The sequence below is a fragment of the Malaclemys terrapin genome, chromosome 4 (assembly GCF_027887155.1).
Source record: "Malaclemys terrapin pileata isolate rMalTer1 chromosome 4, rMalTer1.hap1, whole genome shotgun sequence".
Lineage (NCBI taxonomy): Eukaryota > Metazoa > Chordata > Testudines > Emydidae > Malaclemys > Malaclemys terrapin.
The window spans coordinates 46,725,722-46,746,549 of record NC_071508.1 but is presented as its reverse complement, the minus strand read 5'-3'; the positions used below and the strand labels follow the sequence as shown (position 1 = coordinate 46,746,549).

Below are 20,828 nucleotides of genomic sequence, written 5' to 3'. Positions count from 1 at the left end.
TTACTTTTCACACCATTAGAAATGTCTGTGTAGTCTCCATTTGGTTTCTCATTATAACTTTTTAACAAGAAGTCTTTGAAACTGGGCTCTGGTTAACATTTATCTTTGGCAGTCCAACCATCCATTGTTGACTGATACTTTTTTCAAAAACAACACTTAGCTACACAGAATTTGATAGCCAGGTGTATCCTGAATACATCTGGTGCAGTTTAAGAACCTTGCTGCATTGAGATCTATTTTGGATAAATTTGGGATATTTTCTTTACTCTTCCAACATCACACTTATGGATGCACCCTTAAAAAAATAAATATTTAGGCACTGATCTTGCAAACACTTAACTTTAAGCACAAGTAGTCCCATTAACCTGAGCTGAGTTTTTTTGATTTTCTAACATTTTTATTTTCAACAACAAAAAAACATGTATTTTCCATGGAAAGCTGACACTTTTGGCAGAAAAATTTCAAAAAAACAAACAAACCACCATTTCTATGAAATTTTTTTGACAACCCTAATTCTAAACATGCTTACCATGTTAGCCTTCAAGATTACCATCATTCAATATTGGATTAATTTAAACATTGGGTTGGACTGGTTAATAGAAACTGTAGAGTCAATAGCTAGTACATATTTTAACTCTAAACATTTTATTCCCTTTAGACTCCACTTTGTGGGTATACAATAGAACAAAGTAGATTTGCTATACTGTACATTCAAATGTCTGATTTCTCCCAATTTGGTGGGAAGTTTTCAAAAGCACCTGATAAATTTAGGAGCATAAATCCAATTGAAATTCAATGGTATTTGAGGTCTTTAAGTCATATAGGCTTTTTTGAAAATTTTACCTTAAATAGCTTAGAACTTTTTTGAAAACCGACTCCTAACTTTGTAACTGCCAATAAAACTTTACTGGAAGATTCTGCAGCATATAATTAGCATATAGTATGGCCTTGAGGTATATTTCATTTAGATGTAAACTTACAACTTTTGAATGGCGAAGACTAATTGTTCAAGAATAATTACAAAGGTTGGGAAAGATAGAGAACATCCTTATGGGATTTGGATTGACGGCCTGGAACACGTTTTCTTTCAGATGGGAAAACATACAGCAGAATGGAGGAGCCAATCGAGTACCAAGCACAAACAAGTTTTAAGTATGAAGGGAATGGTCCCATTCTATTCAGTCCAATGGTTTTTCAGCTTCTATCTATCAAGTTATCTGCTGCAGGGGACTTTAGTTTACTCTCCAGGTGGATAATGTTGTACAAGGTATTCAGACATTTTCAAAATCTGTTTTTGACAAATCCCAGATGGGAAGTAGATATAAGGTGCGGAACTATTGTTTCTAAGTCTCTTAGTTAATACCATGACTAATCTTTGACACCGGTATGAACCCCCTTCAAATTTCAAGTCCCTGCCCCAAAACATGGAGGAACTGGATTTTTCTCAACTAAACGGTTGTAAGAATTATTTTTAATACGGCAAAACACCAACTATTTCCTTAATCTTGTTCTCAGAAACAGCTACACCATTTAAGTTGAAACTTTCCACAAAAATGTGACCTGTGGCAAAAACTCAGCATATAAAGTTTCAACCTGAACAGTTAAGGTTTGGTGAAGTTATAAGCAACTGGAGACGGGGCCTTATAGTGGGAAGTGTCAGGCAAGTCTAACCATTAGCAGCACTATCAGCTACACCAATAATAAAAAATATTCCAGAGGAGATTTTGTTTTCAAAATAATTAAACACTACCTAAGTAGTAAAATATCTTGATAACGTTTATAAATTTCATTGATGAAATGAGGGCCCAAGTTTTGTGGTTGCAGGAAATAAATGTCTCATTTTATTTCTTATTAACAAATGGTGCTTCTAAGGATTGCTAATAATTGTTGACCAACTACTTTTCACTTTTCAATAGTCCCATCCCCTTTTAAATATTTAAAGGGAAGGAGTAACAAACTCATTTTAGATGGAGTCGATTGAAGGTGGGAAATGTATTGTTAGGCACCATTATTAATAATCATAAGTCACTTTTGAAAAGGGGACTTAGGCTCCTAAGCCACTGCAGCACTTTTCAAAATTTTACCTATTATGCCTATTGTGCAAGTATTTTCAAATTTATTAATTGAATGTTTTACTATATATTTATTAATTAGAGTAGCAAGTACAATGAATGGAGCTAAGCTCATTTACCGCATTTCAGGCCCAATATTTTTAAATGTAAAACTAAATCATATAGTGGGAGATTTGCAAAAGGGCCAAAGGAATATAAAGGCACAAAGCCCACTGACTTCCATTAGTGAATTACTGATACAAGCTACACTAATATAAGCTATTCTAAATCAAACAGAGTGTTGATACAGGGGTTTCTATTGGGTTAACTAAATTGGTTTTAAAAAACTCCACAGCTTTGACAGGTGCAACTTTTTATGTTGACCAGGCCAAAGTTAATTAGCCACTGTTAAATGCTTATGTATCCAAAATACCAGCAACTGAAATGAGACAGAAGAAATGTCAATGTAGACTATAGGCATAGAGATAACTGATTATCTCATGAACTTCGAAGGGGGTTTCTTACCTCTATAGGAGGGGCAAGAGTAACAAAGCAGAAACCTTGCAGTATGCTAACAAATTTCCATCCCTGCCCCTTATCAGAACTTCATTAACATTGAGTATGAGATAGAAAACAAGGTTAAAGTAGTATTTTAATCTCTAAGCCTACTGAGTCAGCATGACAGTAACATACAACTCAGAATTAATGAAGACATATGAGAATGTTTGCATTGCAAGAAGGAGATGGAGATAACAGCAGGTGAAAGGTCAAGTCCATTAGCAGAAAACAACATTTTAATTCAGGCTGCATTTCAGCAGCTTAGCCTATTCCCAGTGTGTCCACAGTGGACTAACCTGCTGCTAAACAACCACCCTATTCAAGGAGGGAGAGAATAGTGGGTGTGACTCACCATTACTGATATGAATTGTGCTAGTCTCTTTTTCTTACATTTATAAAAGAAACAATAAGCCAGGAGTATAAAAGGGCTTATTTAGAAAACTAGCCCTCAGTTCAAAACTTACCTGAAATTTTTTCTTTGCCACAAAGTACTGCATCCGTCGTATCACCTTAATGGCAGCACGGTGGTGTTCTCGCAGCCTGTAGGAAAAAATGAGACGAGTGAGTTGGGTGAAAGAGATCATCTCCAGCCATATCATCAGGATAATAACCTTCATTAAGTGCTTCAGTGACAAGTGAATGTTTATGCAAGAAGCAACACTTCCTTCTGTGGACACAACACACCATTATTGGGACCACACATACCAAAAAAAAAAAAAAAAAAAAAAAAGCTTTTAAAATCTGGAATTTTATCTCTACAGTTTATGCTACGATGTAATGTAATGTAACCTAGTTAAGTGGTGACCATATTAATCTCTCCCTGTGTCAGGTGAGCCCCCTCCCATCTCTCCTGCTTTCTCTTTCTCTCAAAAGCCCCAGACATGAGCATTTAGAACTTTAGCTCTCAGGTTTCTTTTTTATATACAAGCACCCTAGTATTGTAGCCTATAGTATAGCTTTTTCTTTCCAGATCTTTTGCAAGTATTTCTTCACTTGCACGAATTTGTTCTTTTAGGAAAACCATCACTGTAAAATATCGTTGAGTGGTCAAATGCATGAATGGTACTATAGCAGTATATGAAACATTAACAATAAGTAACATATGGAAGATAAAAAAACTCCTTTATAAACTACAAAAAGAATCGAGAAATGCTAAGAACTTTATAATAACTGATTACCATAAAGCTTTTGCTTTTCACAACACATAGTATTAAACAATATACTTTATTTAAAATAGATAATAAAAATATTACAGGTTTTTCTTTATACTTTTAATTATATTTTAAAATTTTAATTGTGATAAATATATTTTCTTAACATTATAATCAGATAATATGTGTATGATTTATTCAAACGATTTATTCTTAATTGTCATTCTTCAGCTAACACAAATGAAAAACACTTAGTTTATAGACACACATTTGAGTGAATTTAATATACAAAGGTTCTTACCCATTATAAATGCATCATTTTAAACTGGGCTACTTTGACTTTTATTCCAGAAGCATTCAATGCTTCTACTAACTACTAAAAGACACAAGCAGTAGAGCAGTGCTAACCTTACTTAGATTTTCCAAATGTATTTTCTTTGTAATTTATTATCAGTAATGGTTGTTTATAAAGCCATATTTACACACATGAAGACTCCATTTGCTGCTAAATAGTGCTTTCGGTTTGTATTGAGCTGATAGCCTTCGTACCCTCCCTAGGATGGGAATCTCTCACAACAAGGTCCTTTACATGTTTAGGTCTCTTGCAGAACATAGTTCAGCAGTATGATAAGCCCTACACATAATCTGATTTTCTCCCCGAGTAGCCACAGATTTCCTCCAGCAAACAGTTTTTCCATGGTGTAATTGGTGAAATTCCACCTTCTGGGCAATACACCGTTCCCTCGATATAACACGACCCGACATAGCACGAATTCGGATATAACGCAGTAAAGCAGTGCTCCGGGGGTGGGGGGGCAGGGCTGCGCACTCCGGTGGATCAAAGCAAGTTCAATATAACACGGTTTCACCTATAACGCGGTAAGATTTTTTGGCTCCCGAGGACAGCGTTATATCGAGGAAGACGTGTATTGCAAATGTTCACAAATTTGCTCCTCTCCCTATCTGGAAAACCAACCATTTTCATACAGAATGGCCATACTGCGTCAGACCAATGGTTCATCTAGCCAAGTATCCTGTCTCTGACAATGGGCCAGTTCCAGATGCTTCTAGCAGTTAGAGGTTTACGGACACTCAAAGCACAGGGTTGCGTCCTGACCATCTTGGCTAATAGCTTTTGATGGATCTATCCTCCAGGGAATTATCTAATTCTTTTTTGAACCCAGTTATATTTCTGGCCGTCACAACATCCCATGGCAATGAGTTCCACAGGTTGACAATGCTCTGTGTGAAGTACTTCCTTGTGTTTGTTTTAAATATGCTGCCTATTAATTTCATTGGGTGACCTCTCGATCTTGTGTGAAGGGGTGAATAACACTTCCCTATTCACTGTCTCCACACCATTCATAGTTTTATAGACTTCTGTCATAGTCCCCCTACTCATCTCTTTTCTAAGCAGAACAGTCTCCATCTTTTTGATCTATCCTCACATGGAAGCTTTTCTATACCTAATAATTTTTGTTGCCTTACTCTGCACCTTTTCCAATTCATATATATGTTTTTTGAGGTGGGGCAACCAGAACTGCACACAGTGTACAAGGTGTGGTTGCACTATGGATTTATATAGTGGCATTATGATATTTTCTGTCTTATTATTTACCACTTTCCTAATGCTTCCGAATATTCTGTTAGGTTTTTTGACTATGGTTGTATATTGAACAGATGTTTTCAGGGAAACTATCCACAATGACTCCAAGATCTCTCAAGTGGTAACAGCTAATTTTGACCCCATCATTTTGTATGTATAATTGTGATTATGTTTTCCAATGTGCTTTATTTTGCACTTAGCAACACTGAATTTTATCTGCCATTTTGTTGCCCAGTCAACAGTTTAGTGAGATCCCTTTGTATCTCTTTGCCGTCTGCTTTGGACTTAACTAACTTAAGTAATTTTGGATCGCCTGAAAATTTTGCCACCTCACACTTCACCCCCTTTTCCAAACCATTGATGACTATGTTCAACAGCACTGGACCCAGTACAGATCCTTGGGGGGCTCTGCTATTTACCTCTCTCTCCATTGTGAAAACTGACCATCTATTCCTACCCTTTGTTTCCTGTCTTTTAACCAGTTACTGATCCATGAGAGGACCTTTCCTCTTATCCCATGCCTTCTTATTTTGCTTAAGAGTCTTTGGTGAGGGACCTTGTCAAAGGCTTTCTTAAAGTCCAAGTAACTATAATAAATTGATCACCATTGTCCACATTTGTTGGCCCCCTCAAAGAATTCTAATAGATAGACGAAGCATGATTTCCCTTTACAAAAGTAGTGTTGATTCTTCCCCAACTTACTGTGTTTATTTATGAGTCTGATAACTGTGTTCTTTACTATATTTTCAACCAATTTGCCTGGTACTGAAGTTAGGCTTACTGGCCTGTAATTGCCAGGATGGTCTCTGGAGACTTTTAAAAAAATAGCTGTTATATTAGCTACCCTCAGGTCATCTGGTACAGAGGCAGAATTAAGCGACAGGTTGCATAGTACAGTTAGTAGTTCTGCAATTTCATATCTGAGTTCCTTCAGAACTCCTGGGTGAATACCATCTGGTTCTGGTGATGGATTACTGTTCAATTTATCAGTTAAAATAGCTTTCCTCAGAAAAAATGCTAGTTTTTAACCTGGTAAAAATTGCCTCTCATTTTCATAACCCCTTCTCCATCTACCACATAAGGTTTTTCAATGCATCTGTTTTTAATCACTCTTTGTTTAATGCTAATGTTTACTTCTCTGAAAGGAAAACAGAAAATTGACACATTTATTTTATTCTTCTACACCACAACCCCTTTAGAAACTCCCACATAACACTTGTTGTTTTGCTAATACTAGAAAAAGAAGTCCCTGCATACAAGGCTCTCCTACTTCCCACAGATTAAATGTTTTTGGAGTGAAAGAAAGGAATAAGGATTTTAATTAGTAGCCAAGGTTATGATTCTTCGTTGTTTGATGTCTTCTGCAAACTGGTAACAAATGCTTTAGTAAATGTAGAGTTTAAACATTAACTCGCAATATTTGATTGTATGACCATTTGTGACACACCTGTAGTCTCTAGGCAGACAGTGGATGTATTAATAAATCTATAATTTCAGGGACTTCTTCCTACATGCATATTTGCCAACCAGCTGTACAGTACATTTTCATTCTCTAAGCAATATTTTCATGACTAGCTGCACTCTCCTGAAAATCTGACCACTTTTAACTGGGAGCTGAGCACTCTTGAAAATCTAGCCCCTAAATTTCACAGATTTGGACTTGCTTAGCTTTGACAAAAAGTTTTATAAATATTTCATGGGTAGGATCAGGGGAAGGAAGAGAGCTGAGTTATAAAAAAAGACATTTTCCTTTTGCGAGTATATTTACATAAAACCATGCATTAGACTATGATATACTGTTATGAACTTAATGGATATCTCTGAGGTAACCTGCAAGTAAATATGAGTGCTTCTAATAATCAAAAGAAGTAGTCAACACATCATCATCTTAAAATTAAGCTTAAACATTTTTATGGCCATAAAATCCAGACCCACAGAGAATCACTGACTATGGCTTCAGGTGACAGACATCCCGGCATGCATTTTGCTGGACAGAAGCCAGGTAAGGCTTTTCCCCTTTCCCAGCAATGATTCACAGTTATTTCACTCACTCTCTCTTTCTCTGAACTCTTCCCCCCCCCGCCCCCCCTGGCCTTCTTTATTTAAGTGAATTTAATGTTGCTGAAAGACAACCCTAATGGCTCAAGTGTTCTTTCCACATGGAAAGCTTGCAATGCACCGTAGGCTTGTTGTTGGGATCATCTCAGGAGGTGGGAAAGATATTCTAGTTCTAATGTCCATTTGGTTTTCAGCCATAATATTGGGACTGTCCATTGGTATCAGTTGTGACAATTGTCTTGGATCTGAACCAAGAATTTATTTCACATAGCTGACTGAGCAACCATCAGCAAGCTAATGATTTTCAGTCACTGTCAATCTAATTTGAAATGAATTGGCTTCATGCTGTAGAGATGAATGACTCTGTATCCCTTTAACAATCCCTTGAACCACCTTTGTAAATAAATGTAATGTTTCTCATTTAAAAGGCTACAACACACACACACACACACACACACGTACGTTAGGAAAAAAAGCACAATAGTCTCAGTATTTTCCATCCAAGGGGTCAAAAAATTGAGTCTATCCCCCAAAAATAATTAGACTGGCTTAAAAATCATGAAATTAAAATAAATAAAATAAATAAATGTTGGTTACTTCTGACTTTCTGAGTCTTTATGAGTGCACTTGCTTTATGTTTTCAAGCCTCTCTCTGCAACCATGAGGGCCAGAAACCTTTTTTTTTTTTAAATGAGAGCTGAGATTCTCATGTAATGTCATGATTTCAGCAACTGGGGCTTTATGGAAATTGCAAGAGTTGGCAACAAAAAGGAATGTCATTGGCCATTACAGATCTGTTTATCATAGTCCCTGATATTGCAAACTTTTATTCACATGCTTAACTTTACAGATGTGAATAATCCCACTGACTGTAGCTGACTAACTTGAACTTCAATGGAACTGCTCACCTCTGTAAAGTTAAGCATGTGCCTAAATGTTTGCAAGATTTGGGCTTTAGATTGTATGCCACTTACACAGACATTCTTCTTTCTCTGTGCTTTGTACAGCTAGCGGCATATTATCAGCTCTCAGTTAAAATAATAAAAAAATAATAATCAGGGTTATCTGTCCCATGCCAGACACTAATGTTTTTTTCATTATAAAAAGCACATAAAAACACAGGACATTTAAAAACCAAAACAAATGAAAATGTCACCCATGTTTCAACAGAGCTGACAATTGCGTACAACGTCCACATGCACAGATTATGATAGTGGAAAGCAAGTGCATAACAATGACAGGCACACTTGTTATTCTTTAAAGGATTTATGCTTATCAGTGAAAACCATGTGTGCATTTTGCTGAGATAGATCAGAATCAGTTTACCCTTGACAAATAGTTGATGAACAATATGTTACACCACATTTGGTCATGTCAATTTGACTGTAATCCTTTAAATGTAATGGAAGCACAGCTGCATTCAATAATATATATTCGGACACTCACAAACACCGTACACAGATCACATGAGATTTTCAGTGGGCTTTAATACATGGAATGGAGCTCTGGAACAACAAATATAACATTGGAATTGTTAATGTCATGGGAATTATGCTTCTGAATTGACTGGGGTATATATCCTTACAGGGGCAGTTTTAATATTCCCTTGAGAGCTGACAGCATTACTAGGCCAGTAGGGCCAATGGATTAACACAAACCAAGAGCATTTATATTCTGACATTTACAGACAAGGCTTTTTATTTGCACTCTAACATCAAGTAATAATGTATGGCTGTTGGAGGCACTCCTCATAATATCAGAGTCAGGGGTGAGAAAAACCTAAAACAAAACTTTGAGAGTCAAGCATCCATATCACACGTGAGATGAAATTCATACCATAGACTCTCTACTGTTGGGCTTTCTTCATTATTTCATTCTTCTCCTCTTTTGAAATTAGTTTACTCAGCTATAGTGGAAAGTTCCACTTGGAAGAACAATAAACTCTTCACCAGCCAATCAGAATTCTGAATCTGAAATGATATCCTTACCCCTTTAGTAAAACATCAGGGCTGCAGATCTTTAGATAATCCTACAGCATATGCTGATTCACTAGTGAGACATTTATAATGCTCAGCAAATACTGTAGTGGAGCCATTTGCTCTAAGAGAGATCAAACATGTCTTTGACCAAATGATCTTTTTTCTAACATAGTTCCCTAGAATTTCAATGCATTTACAAAGGTATGTCCCCATCCTGTAATCCTAAATTTACACAGACCAACAGTGAAGTTAATGGGATTCTGCACAGATGCAACAGTCCACACCAGCAATTCAGATTGCATATTTGGGGATTGAGGCCCCAGTACTGCAAATAAGCCAGTGGAACTCCCCATGAGATGTTGCTCTGCAGGATCAAGGTCTAAAAAGGAATCGCCATGAAAACATCTTTTTTTGAATGCAATCTCTACATGGGTTTCTTAAATGCAGGAAGAAAGCAAGCTAAATGGTTTGCCTATTTTTGTACTCCAAGAAAAATACAACAATTTTTCTGGAAAAGAGGAAAATGTCAAAAGGTTCTTAGTCCATAACAGAATACACAATACTGGCATTAAAATGAACAATTAGAGAATTATTTAATGCTATGGAATTGGCTATTGCATATGTGCAGTGTTTTACTAATTTAACAATATGCATCATAATTAAGATACAGAAAATGATCTACATAATGAATTTAAACAGCTACAATTCATTGGGTACCTGTTGTAATATGTTCTTAGAAATGATGACTAAATATGTAGTAAACTGGTAAAATATATCCAATTTTCAATGTTTCTCAAGAGATTTCTTTCCCTTTTTTGTTCCTATTTAAAATAGGTTGTCATACCCCACTCAGGAAAAAAAAAAAGCCAGGAAATTCCAAATTTAAAGTTGTCACTCCATCCCGAGCGCACGTCAATGTGGTTTCCTTGTTTGTTTGTTTTTCGTAATAACATGGGCTCAGGGATGGATTGGCAGCCTAAACTTTGAATTTCCTGCCTTTTGTTGATTTGTGTCACTGTCTTCATGACACATGTTTGGAACACAATCTCTGATTTTGCATGTTTCTTGTCTGTTTATTTTTAAAAAGTTGCATAATTCACTAAGAGGCAGCATTTATTATATTTAAAAAATCTTCCTTAATTTCATATACATTCTTTAGGAATTGCATTAAATAGTGGCTTATATGCTTGTTTCAGGAAAATGCTTCACATACTGATTTAGTACTAATGTAAATATTATAGCAATGAGGCAAAGGAAAGGTGGTGCTAATTTCCTGTTGATACTGTTTGTATTTTTTGTTCACTTGCACAATATACTATCATCAGGACCATCATGTTTGCCACAGTCCTTCCAAGGTACACAGACACAGATATTATCTGAGGTTAAAGCTCAACATTGTCTATTCTGAATGAGCTCTATGAGAACTATGAAACTTAGCAGGAGAGAGTCACAGATTTATATCTTGTACAAAATGCCCATTTTTCTATAAATCTATCACTGAGTTGAAGTTGAGCTCAGTTTTCAAGCATGTTTAAATTCTCTGCCGTCTTCTTGGATTTTTGACCTTAGACAGAAATAAAGCACTAAGAATGAAGTCTGAAGTGCATTGTCTTGAAGTTTTTGGCACTAATTTTTATTTAGACTTGAACTTTATCTTTAACACATCAGATTTTAATAATACACTTTGCAAGTGAACTGGCCATTTTCCACACAGGCACAGAAAACTGTTCCTTGTAACAAAATCTGGTGGAAGAGATTCTGAATACCTACATTAAGCCATTTCATTAGTGCATTAAGTCTAATGAAATCTTTCATCATTTGTTCTCTAGAGGCTTTCAGTATAGAATTTGCTATGGGCCAGGGTTATTCTTGTCTTTTCACACATTCTGTCATTCCTTGCACATTATGTTTGAGGGAGCTGCTCATTACTGAGCAATGTTTTAAATGTGATGGGTTGAAATGGATTAAGTTGCATCTTCATACATTATATAACAGGAAATGCTTGACCACAGTACTAGAGACTGAAATCAGAGTATCTAGCTATTGAAAACAATGTGTGCTACCCGGCTTTCTTTTATTATTATTATTATTATTCATTGTTAGAACTTGGCAACCATTATTTACTTCAGATATTTAAGAAAGTAGACTTTTGTAAGAAACTTTATGATTTACTGAGAGCGCTCAGCAAAAGAACCTCACCCATAAATGATTCATTAAAACATCTTGAGGATGTATTACTTAAAGCTGCCCCTAAGTGTTGGAAAAGTACAATGACATTGTCAGGACAACATGGGTCCAAAATTTACAATTAGTGAAAATAGGCTTGACCAAAACTTAAGATTAAATGAAATGTTTCTATAGTCTTTTCAAATGTATGGAAACTGCTTATTTTTAAAGGAATAACTTTCCCTCTGGTGTTTGCAACCCAAACATTTCAGCCTCCTGCTAATATATGATTAGAAACTGACTGCAAACACAAATGAAATTGATTAGTTTATTTTTTCAATGGCCACACTGGGTTAAATGCACGGTTTATTTTTTGCATAAGTGGTGACAAGATTTTTAAAATTCTTTCAGTTTTAATAATCAACTGTGTTATTAGTAATTAGATCCGGGTAAGTAATTTTGTCATGAATAAAGTATTTATTTAAGTTAGCCTTTTTCTCTTTGCAAATTGTCCATGAACAACTTATGATTTTCTCAAACGTATTCGTTATTCTAAATACTGAATCATTCAGTATCACCATTAAATAATTTCTGTGATAAATTCCTGGTTTGTAGTTTGCACATGAGTAGTTTGTTGCACATACCTAATGTTAGAAATATGACCAGTTTTGATTAGACGTATAGATTGCATAACGTTGTTTTTGTTCCCTGATTAGGGGAAGGTAATTGTTTGGCTTTCAATATGAATACTACAGATTACAAATTCAAAATTCAAGCTCTCCAAGAATACTCTGCCATAGTCCCTTCAAACTCAATCTTTTGGTTATCATTTCCACCAATACATTATTTGGCTATAATATTCACTGAATGTGAACATAGCCAAAGGAAATTAGATAAAATTTTGAAATAATATTTGTGGAATTTTCCCCAGTATTCTCTCAGTTCCATTAGCAACAGATAAGGAAATCTGTTTTTTTAAATATATGAATTTTAAACCCAACAGTGTCCCTTCAATGCACTCCTATTTCTATTTGACACCAACTGTCAATTCTGGTTCCTTAAAAACAAAAACAAAACAAAACCTAACATGGATTTAAGTCAGAAATCACCTATGTAATTTATCAATCTCCATCCTCCTCTGCTTTAGAGACAAAATTGTTAGTTTGATTTGTGTTTAAGAAATGTGTTTAATGTGTTTGGTTAACAGTAAAAACAAAGTACTTGCTAATAAAAAGAATTTTCAGAAGAGAACAAAAATTTGTAGAGCATCTTTCATGCTGAAGGTTATAAAATGATTTATATGGTATTAATTATAGTTGGTGACTATGACAGTGATTCAGGAGAGCATAACTATTTAGAACAGAATTTAAGATTTACTTAACTCAACGCCACTTAAGCATATGCCTGAATGCGGTCTAGAACAGGATGGTAAAGCACATGCTGAAGTGCTTTTCTGAATCTATGTCTAGAAATGATTTAGCTGGGGGTTGGTCCTGCTTTGAGCAGGGGGTTGGACTAGATGACCTTCTGAGGTCTCTTCCAACCCTGATATTCTATGATTCTATGCAAATGTAACAGCCAGTATGAGCTCAGCAATAGGTAAGGTGAAGCACAATTCGTATTTGTAAGGGAATGTTGGCCAGGACACTGCGGACCTTGGTTTAATGTTTCAAGACTGAAGCATAATCTCTCTTTACAATGCAGCATCTCATTTATACTGCAGAACACTAACAGAATTGGGTAAGGAACTCAAGTCCTGGTCATTTTACAGTTGGATCTTCCAAGAACAAAGTTCTGAGAAATATTTTCATGGCACTGAGAGTTTGGGCAAGGACTTGCACACGATAAATCCTCCTGATGACTATTCTCAACTATAGTGTTCTGTGGGTGTCTTCTGCCTCTTCCCAGGTCCTTGTGGATCCCCCTCAGCTGTCCCACTATTATTATAGCACACCCTCAAAGTCCTGTATTACAATCACCATCTCCTAGCTAAAAGAGAATAGAACAGGAATCCTATCAGAGCTCACTGTTTCAGTTCTTTAGCTGGTCAGTGGGGGACATATTTATACAGAATGCAAAATATTTTAAAACCAGCTCTGCCTTCATTAGTTCTTGTATATTTAATGAAGGACAGCTGACTATTTTAAGTGCTGATGAGATGCAAACACCATAGTTAAGGTCATATACAGTCTTTCAGGGCCAAACCCTCTGCTGGAGTAAATGGATGCAGCTTCAGTTATTTCATTGGCGTTCCACCCAATTACACCAGGAGAGAGCAGTGGCCCTCTCTGTGAACTCTTGGGCGGGAAATTTGGTGAGAGCAGACTCTCTCGTGAGATTTCTTGTGCTTCCTGAACAGTCTCTGATATACAATTTGACACTGCTGCTTCCACTCCTGGCACCAGGATTTGCTAAGTTGCACCAAACAAACTAAAAGTTGAAAAGAAAATAATCATTTTTTTTTTAAACTCCACAGAGTTAGGGTTTGGGGTAAAGATATGAACTAGATCTTATTTGATCAGAGATAATAGTTCACTCATTCCTACTCAGGCAAGCTTCCTGATATATAATCACAGTGACCTCATTTCTTCTCTGTCTACGACATATTAAGTCAGAAGAAAGACTTTGTTTTTTACATTGTTTCAAGGCCAAAAAATTCTACACTAAATGGACACAAGTGTGATTATAGACAAGTAAATAGTTCATGGCACTCTCTTATAATCCTGGTCTGGCAAAATTAAGCTCCTTTTCTCCAGACACATAGGATAGAGTGCAACAGGGCTATAACTTCATTGCATGAGAACTTTCTGAATACACACATTATTTTGCATCTACTGGCTAAGAGTACATTTTACTTTAAAAAGAATACATTTCACTTTCTCCTCCAGCAGAAAAGGTGACTCCTAGATTTTACTTATATGGGAAAATTATGAGCCAAAATCAGTGGTGATAAAAAAGGCTGCAGAAGTTGGTCAGAAAAAGGGTATAAGTATACCTTGCACTTATCTGGCATCCAGTGGATGTGCAAAATGAGTGCAACTTGCATATCAAGGGAGTAGAAGGTATGTAGCAGAAAAACTAATAGGAAGGTACCAGCATAAGAGAAAGCAGCCCTCCATTTCGTACTTGTTCTATATCCCCTGGTTTGATGCTCCACCTATGGCCTAGGCCCACTGGTATTGAATATCCTTTGAATTAGGGTTACCATCCGTCCGGGTTTCCCCGGACATGTCCGGCTTTTTCAGCCTTAAATGGCCGTCCGGGGGGGGAATTTCTAATGAAGTAGAAATGTCCGGGATTTCTCCTCCTGCGGAGTGCGGCGCAGCTGATTGGACGCCTGGCCAGAGTCCCTCCCCCGCTCCTTCCTCCCCCACAGAGCAGCTCGGAAGTGTTTAGTCCACGTGGAGCCTGCATTTCTCCCTCTGCCGGGTGAGCGGGGGCAGCAGGGCAGGCGGCGGGGGTGTGTGTGTGTGTAGAGGCTGCGGGGGGTGTGTGTAGAGTTCTGCAGGGCAAGTGGGGAGCAGGGGGCACAGAGGCTGCAGGGGCAGGGGGCACAGAGGCTGCAGGGCGAGTGGGGAGCAGGGGGCACAGAGGCTGCAGGGGCGGGGGGGTGCAGAGGCTGCAGGGCGAGTGGGGAGCAGGGGGCACAGAGGCTGCAAGGGCGGGGGAGTGCAGAGGCTGCAGGGCGAGTGGGGAGCAGGGGGCACAGAGGCTGCAGGGGCGGGGGGGTGCAGAGGCTGCAGGGCGAGTGGGGAGCAGGGGGCACAGAGGCTGCAGGGGCAGGGGGCAGAGAGGCTGCAGGGCGAGTGGGGAGCAGGGGGCACAGAGGCTGCAGGGGCGGGGGGGTGCAGAGGCTGCAGGGCGAGTGGGGAGCAGGGGGCACAGAGGCTGCAAGGGCGGGGGAGTGCAGAGGCTGCAGGGCGAGTGGGGAGCAGGGGGCACAGAGGCTGCAGGGGCGGGGGGGTGCAGAGGCTGCAGGGCGAGTGGGGAGCAGGGGGCACAGAGGCTGCAGGGGCAGGGGGCAGAGAGGCTGCAGGGCGAGTGGGGAGCAGGGGGCACAGAGGCTGCAGGGGCGGGGGGGTGCAGAGGCTGCAAGGGCGGGGGGGTGCAGAGGCTGCAAGGGCAAGTGGGGAGCAGGGGGCACAGAGGCTGCAGGGGCGGGGGGGTGCAGAGGCTGCAGGGCGAGTGGGGAGCAGGGGGCACAGAGGCTGCAGGGGCGGGGGGGTGCAGAGGCTGCAGGGTGAGTGGGGAGCAGGGGGCACAGAGGCTGCAAGGGCGGGAGAGTGCAGAGGCTGCAGGGTGAGGAGGAGCAGGGCAGGCAAGCAAGGGCATAGAGGCTGCAGGGGCTGCGGGGCGAGTGGGGAGCAGGGAAGCACTTAGCAACCCCCAACCAAGATCAGAGCGGGAGGGAGGAGGGGGAATGCGGGGTGCTCAGAGGAGGGGGCAGAGTTGGGGCAGGGACTTTGGGGAAGGGGTTGGAATGGGGGTGGAGAAGGGGTGGGGTTGGGGCGGGGCCAGGGGCAGGGAAGGGGCGGAGTTGGGGCAGGGCCGGGGGCGGGACCAGGGCCCCGTGGAGTGTCCTCTTTTTTAAATGTTTGAATATGGTAACCCAATTTGAATGCCAAATTGGTGCAAGTTATACAACTTTACTACACCATATATAGCTTCTATGACAGCATCTCTCTCTGTTGAATTTGTCCCTGAGATTTCCATGAGCGTTGTACCCACTCCCCCCCAAGTCTGAATTTAGCCTATCGTGTTTAGTCTTAAATTGGATGGTCTAGAACACCTACCATACACTGAACACATTACTAGAGCCCTGAAAATCTGCGGATATCTGCTTTATATCCGTGAACCGTGTTTGTGGACCGCGAATCGGATGTGGATAGAAATTTTGTATCCGTGCAGGGCTCTACACATTACATAAACTATTTAACTGAAACCTGTAATACACAGTCAATGCTGACCTTATCGGACCAAGATCTTGAACCAAACTCATCAAGAGGGCTTTGGATGTTTGCTTTTGCTGCATATTGTAGTTTATTTTAACCATTTCCCCCCCCCCCCCCCATCTTAATTAAGACTTGCCATGTAATGCTACTTCCAGTTAAAATCTTATTTAACCTTTCTTGCTTTGCGACAAAAGGAGGAATTTTTTATTGTATCAACAGTGAAAGTAGTTCACTGGGGAATTGTGCTAGGTCAAAACAATACTGAGTTGCTTCTTATTAAATTACACATAATGGCTCCATTCAGGGCCTCCTTCAATTTTCTTCCTCCTGCTCCAATAATTTTTTTTTCTTTTAGTTGTGGCGAATAGAGAGGCAAAGGGATTTCCTACTTCATACAAAGAAATGACAGGCAAATGGCCAGATTCATTGGTACACTCTAGCTTCTTTGTGCTGCTTCAGCAAGGCACAGCAGTTGAAGGCCTGACTATACCCAGCAGTTCTAGACAACTGAAACTACCATCCTCATAAAATTATGATTGACTATGGTCTTGCCACCCTGCCCCACAGCCAGCTTTGCTGTTACAATGAGAGGAGTCTAAGAGGAAAAACATCAGAAAGCAAATGACCATCACCTTACATGGTCACAGTCACCTTAAAAAAAAAATAATGGAAAGGGACATGGATAATGTATTTCAGGGGTTCTCAACCTTCTCCACACACACAATGAAGCATTAGGATCCCTTCTCCCATTTAGCCATAAAAAAGGGAAGGTGGTTGCAACCCTATTGAAGCCTCTCTGCGACCCCTAGGCTGAGAACCCATGTGCTTTTTCATGGCTGTGTGAAATATGTCCTGTGTTGTTGTTTTTTTTAAAAACCCACCCTACAAGGCCAAAATCTGCACTGATTTACATCTCGTGCAATGTCAGAATTCAGTGGGATTGCATGGGTTATTAGGTTAGCACAGCTTTTGGCACACTGTCTCTATGGGAGTTTTGGATATTGCTTACACAGAATGAATGATAAATGTGTCGCCTTGCAGCTACACTTTTTGGTGGGTGTATCCACTGAGGAAAAAAAAGCGATAGAGGACAATAAAATAAATCTCTTGCAAACAAGTGTTTTAGTTTGTGAAAGCTGAAACAACAAGTATCTTAAAAGTCAGGTTAGATGGGACTGTGATATCGGGGCTTTGTTTCCCATTTTAATACCATCATAAGAGCAAAAGATAGTTAGAATCGTAGCTCGAAACCGAAACGTTTAAAACTGGAAGAGCTTTCAAAGATTTGTTGCTTTATAATGGTGGAGAAACACATGGGATTTCGACTTGTGGAGAACAGTCTTTCCCTATAAATCACAGAGTAATCTGAAACCAAGAAACAGCACAGGGGCTCACATTTATGGATTTAAAACAGATGAAGAAAAAACTTGCTCTTAACCCTTTCCTTATAATTTCTTCCATGTACAAAATGAACACTAATACACAAGGTCTGAATGAAAATTAACATGGTAAAAAATTAAGATCAATACAATCCTGAAAATGCCTAAAACCTCAGCTGTTTGACTAGCTTCCCTTAGGTTACAAGCTAATAATTGTCCTAATGCAGAGTATTGTAAAATAGTTAGAGCATAATCCACTATTCGGACTGTTCTTTCATCAACTTTTATTTAAGCAGTTTATCTTGTGGAGATTAGGATCTCTTTTATAAAGAATGAACAGCAAATGCAAGCCTCTGGTTTTGAATGTCAGGCCATATTTCACTGGGAAAGCTCTAACTAGAAGCCTGTCGTCTCACCATAAGGTTATAAGCTACTTAATCAGGCAAAAGGAGAACTAATACCAACACATTAGCAATAATTTCTCCAAAGAAATTTGTAATAGCACTTGCACAATATAAGGAGGGCTTATTTATTGTCTTTTAAGGCCTCCACCTAGTACCCTGGTGTTTATTTTGGCTTTTCATTCAGTCCTTCCCCATAATGTATTTGATGAAAGAATACAACGCTGCTTATTGGAAATAAGTACTTAAATGGATGACGTCCACATAAGGAAAAACATAACAAAATATCAGCACTGCAAAGAAACTTCAGTTTAAATGGTATTAGGGGAGGAGTTTCGGGACCACACTCACTCAGATTCAGTGCCTGAGTCCTAAAAAAAATAAGTGCTGGATTGGAGGGGCACGATGTAAGATTTTTGAAAATTGGCTCTTGTTAAAATTCCAATATTTTTAGCATGAATAATCATTGGTTTACTGTACAATGATCGGAAGTGCTGGGATGCTGTTCCAGCTCCCCCCGCCCAGCAAAGTGCTGGAATGGCGTTCTGTAGTGTTCCAACATGACTTGAGCTCTGCTTACATTCATTTTTAGGTACAATCACATGATGAAATGTAGAAATGGACCAGGACTAAAATAAAGCATAATTCTATGTCAAGACAAGCTTCTGTACCAACAAAGCATCCTCCAGGGAATGAGGAAACCCTAACCAACCAACCTAGTGCCTGAGAAAGGGCAGCTGAAGAGAAGGATAAGAAAGATAAAGAGAATTTTTTTTGGCCAGCTCTAACATAACTCCCTCCATGTACATGTTGACAGAGCTCATCAGTTGTAATCAAACCTTTGTCCCTTTATTAGCCCTGATTTAAGGAAAGCTTAATGTGCTTTTTAATCCATCTCTGTTGATGAAGCAGATGAGCACATGTTTGTGTGCTTTCCTGACAAGGGATGTTTTTCTGATCTGAAGCCTTGAACACAGAATGATGTTCACATGTCTATATGTTTCTGATATTACATATATAATACCTGATCTTATCAAAAGTGTACAGTAGAATAAATTGATTAGTGTGAGTTATTGTGTATGTTATAGTAGCACCCAAAGGTCCCAATTACGATTGAGACCACATGCTCTGATGATCACAGTGCAGACATATAGGCAGACATAGTCCTCGCTCCCAAGACCATACAGTCTGAAGTCTTTTGAGACAGTTCTGTAAAATTTGCGCTTCCTCTGTAAGTGCTAATTTAGCAAACGGCAGGTGAGGAGAGAGGTTTAAATAAATTAGCACAAAAATATAACTTTTGCCACACCAAATAATGCCTCAGCAGGTTTTTTAACTAGTATAAAAATCATCATGTACTTTATCAGAGAAGAACTCAAACCTAAACTCTGGATTTGAGCACATCCAGACTTTAGGGAAGTTTGGATCCAGATCCAAAAAGTCAAGGGGAGTACTCATGTACTAAAAGCTCTGCACATGCTGAAGTCATTGCATGATCAGGGTCTAAATTTGTATTCACAAAGCTTTTATGGCAGCAAAGCTGAATATTCACTTGAGCAAAACTTCAGGCATAAACTTATACACTGGGTCGAAACTTTTTTTTTTTTAATTGGCCCCAAATGTCTAATTTTGCCTGTGTAATCTAATGGTTGAAGAATATGCTGTGTTAATGCTGTTGCAAAAAGAGAGGGGAAACTTCGTGAGCTGATACGCTGGAAATGGAAGCTGACTAGGGCTAACTATTCTGGTATGTGAACTCTATTTCATTCTGAGGCTTTAAAGCACATGTTTAGTTCAAACAATGTATTTTAGGCCTATAAATTGTTCTCTAGTAAGTTTTATATGAAAACATTTTAATTACTGTCTCTTCTGTAACCACTCTCCCTCTCAAATCAGATGCTCCCCAGAACTGAATTTATAAAAACCCTATCTATCTTAGACCGTAAGTTCCTCTGACAGGAAAAATGTTGTACTCAACGTTTGAAAGGTGCTGTGTAACTATGTGATCGGTATACAATAAATCATCATTAATACCAATGATAATTAACTTGTAACAGGGTGACAGTGAAATATTTCTTAAAAATTGGTATACTTAATGACTTTACAGTTTCACAATCAGCATTTCCACAAAACCTAATGCAGTGCTCATTAAGGCCCTATCCAATACCCATTGTAGGCAATGGGAGTCTTTCTATTCACTCACGTGGTCAATGCGGGATGGGGCTTTTCATCTTGAGACAAAGTACTTGTAATATTATTTTTCAGTGGTATATATACATATGAGTAAAGCTGATGTTCAAAGAAATAATTTAACTAACATTTTCCTTGGCAGTCTCAGTTTCTGGGTCTGAAGATTAAACCATCTCTTGTGCCTAAAAAAAGTCACTGTAGCTCAGGATGAAGACTCATCAGCTGAGAAACATGGGGAGGCTTGCCCTGGTAGTGTCCATGCTACACTTGTGTGAATCAACAGAAGACTTCTTACTCAGGATTATCAACATGCACTTTTCATTAACACAAATATACT

The 20,828-nt window shown here is 38.8% G+C and overlaps 1 protein-coding gene across 2 annotated transcripts in view; it reads right to left on the bottom strand.

The window, feature by feature from the left end:
• KCNQ1 (potassium voltage-gated channel subfamily Q member 1) overlaps positions 1-20,828 on the bottom strand; it is a 559,181-nt gene that overhangs the window by 155,219 nt on the left and 383,134 nt on the right. For both annotated transcript variants that reach the window (XM_054028151.1, XM_054028153.1), the window contains exon 12: positions 3,074-3,149. In XM_054028151.1, the coding sequence (XP_053884126.1) occupies positions 3,074-3,149 (76 nt within the window). The remainder of the gene's footprint in view (positions 1-3,073; positions 3,150-20,828) is intronic.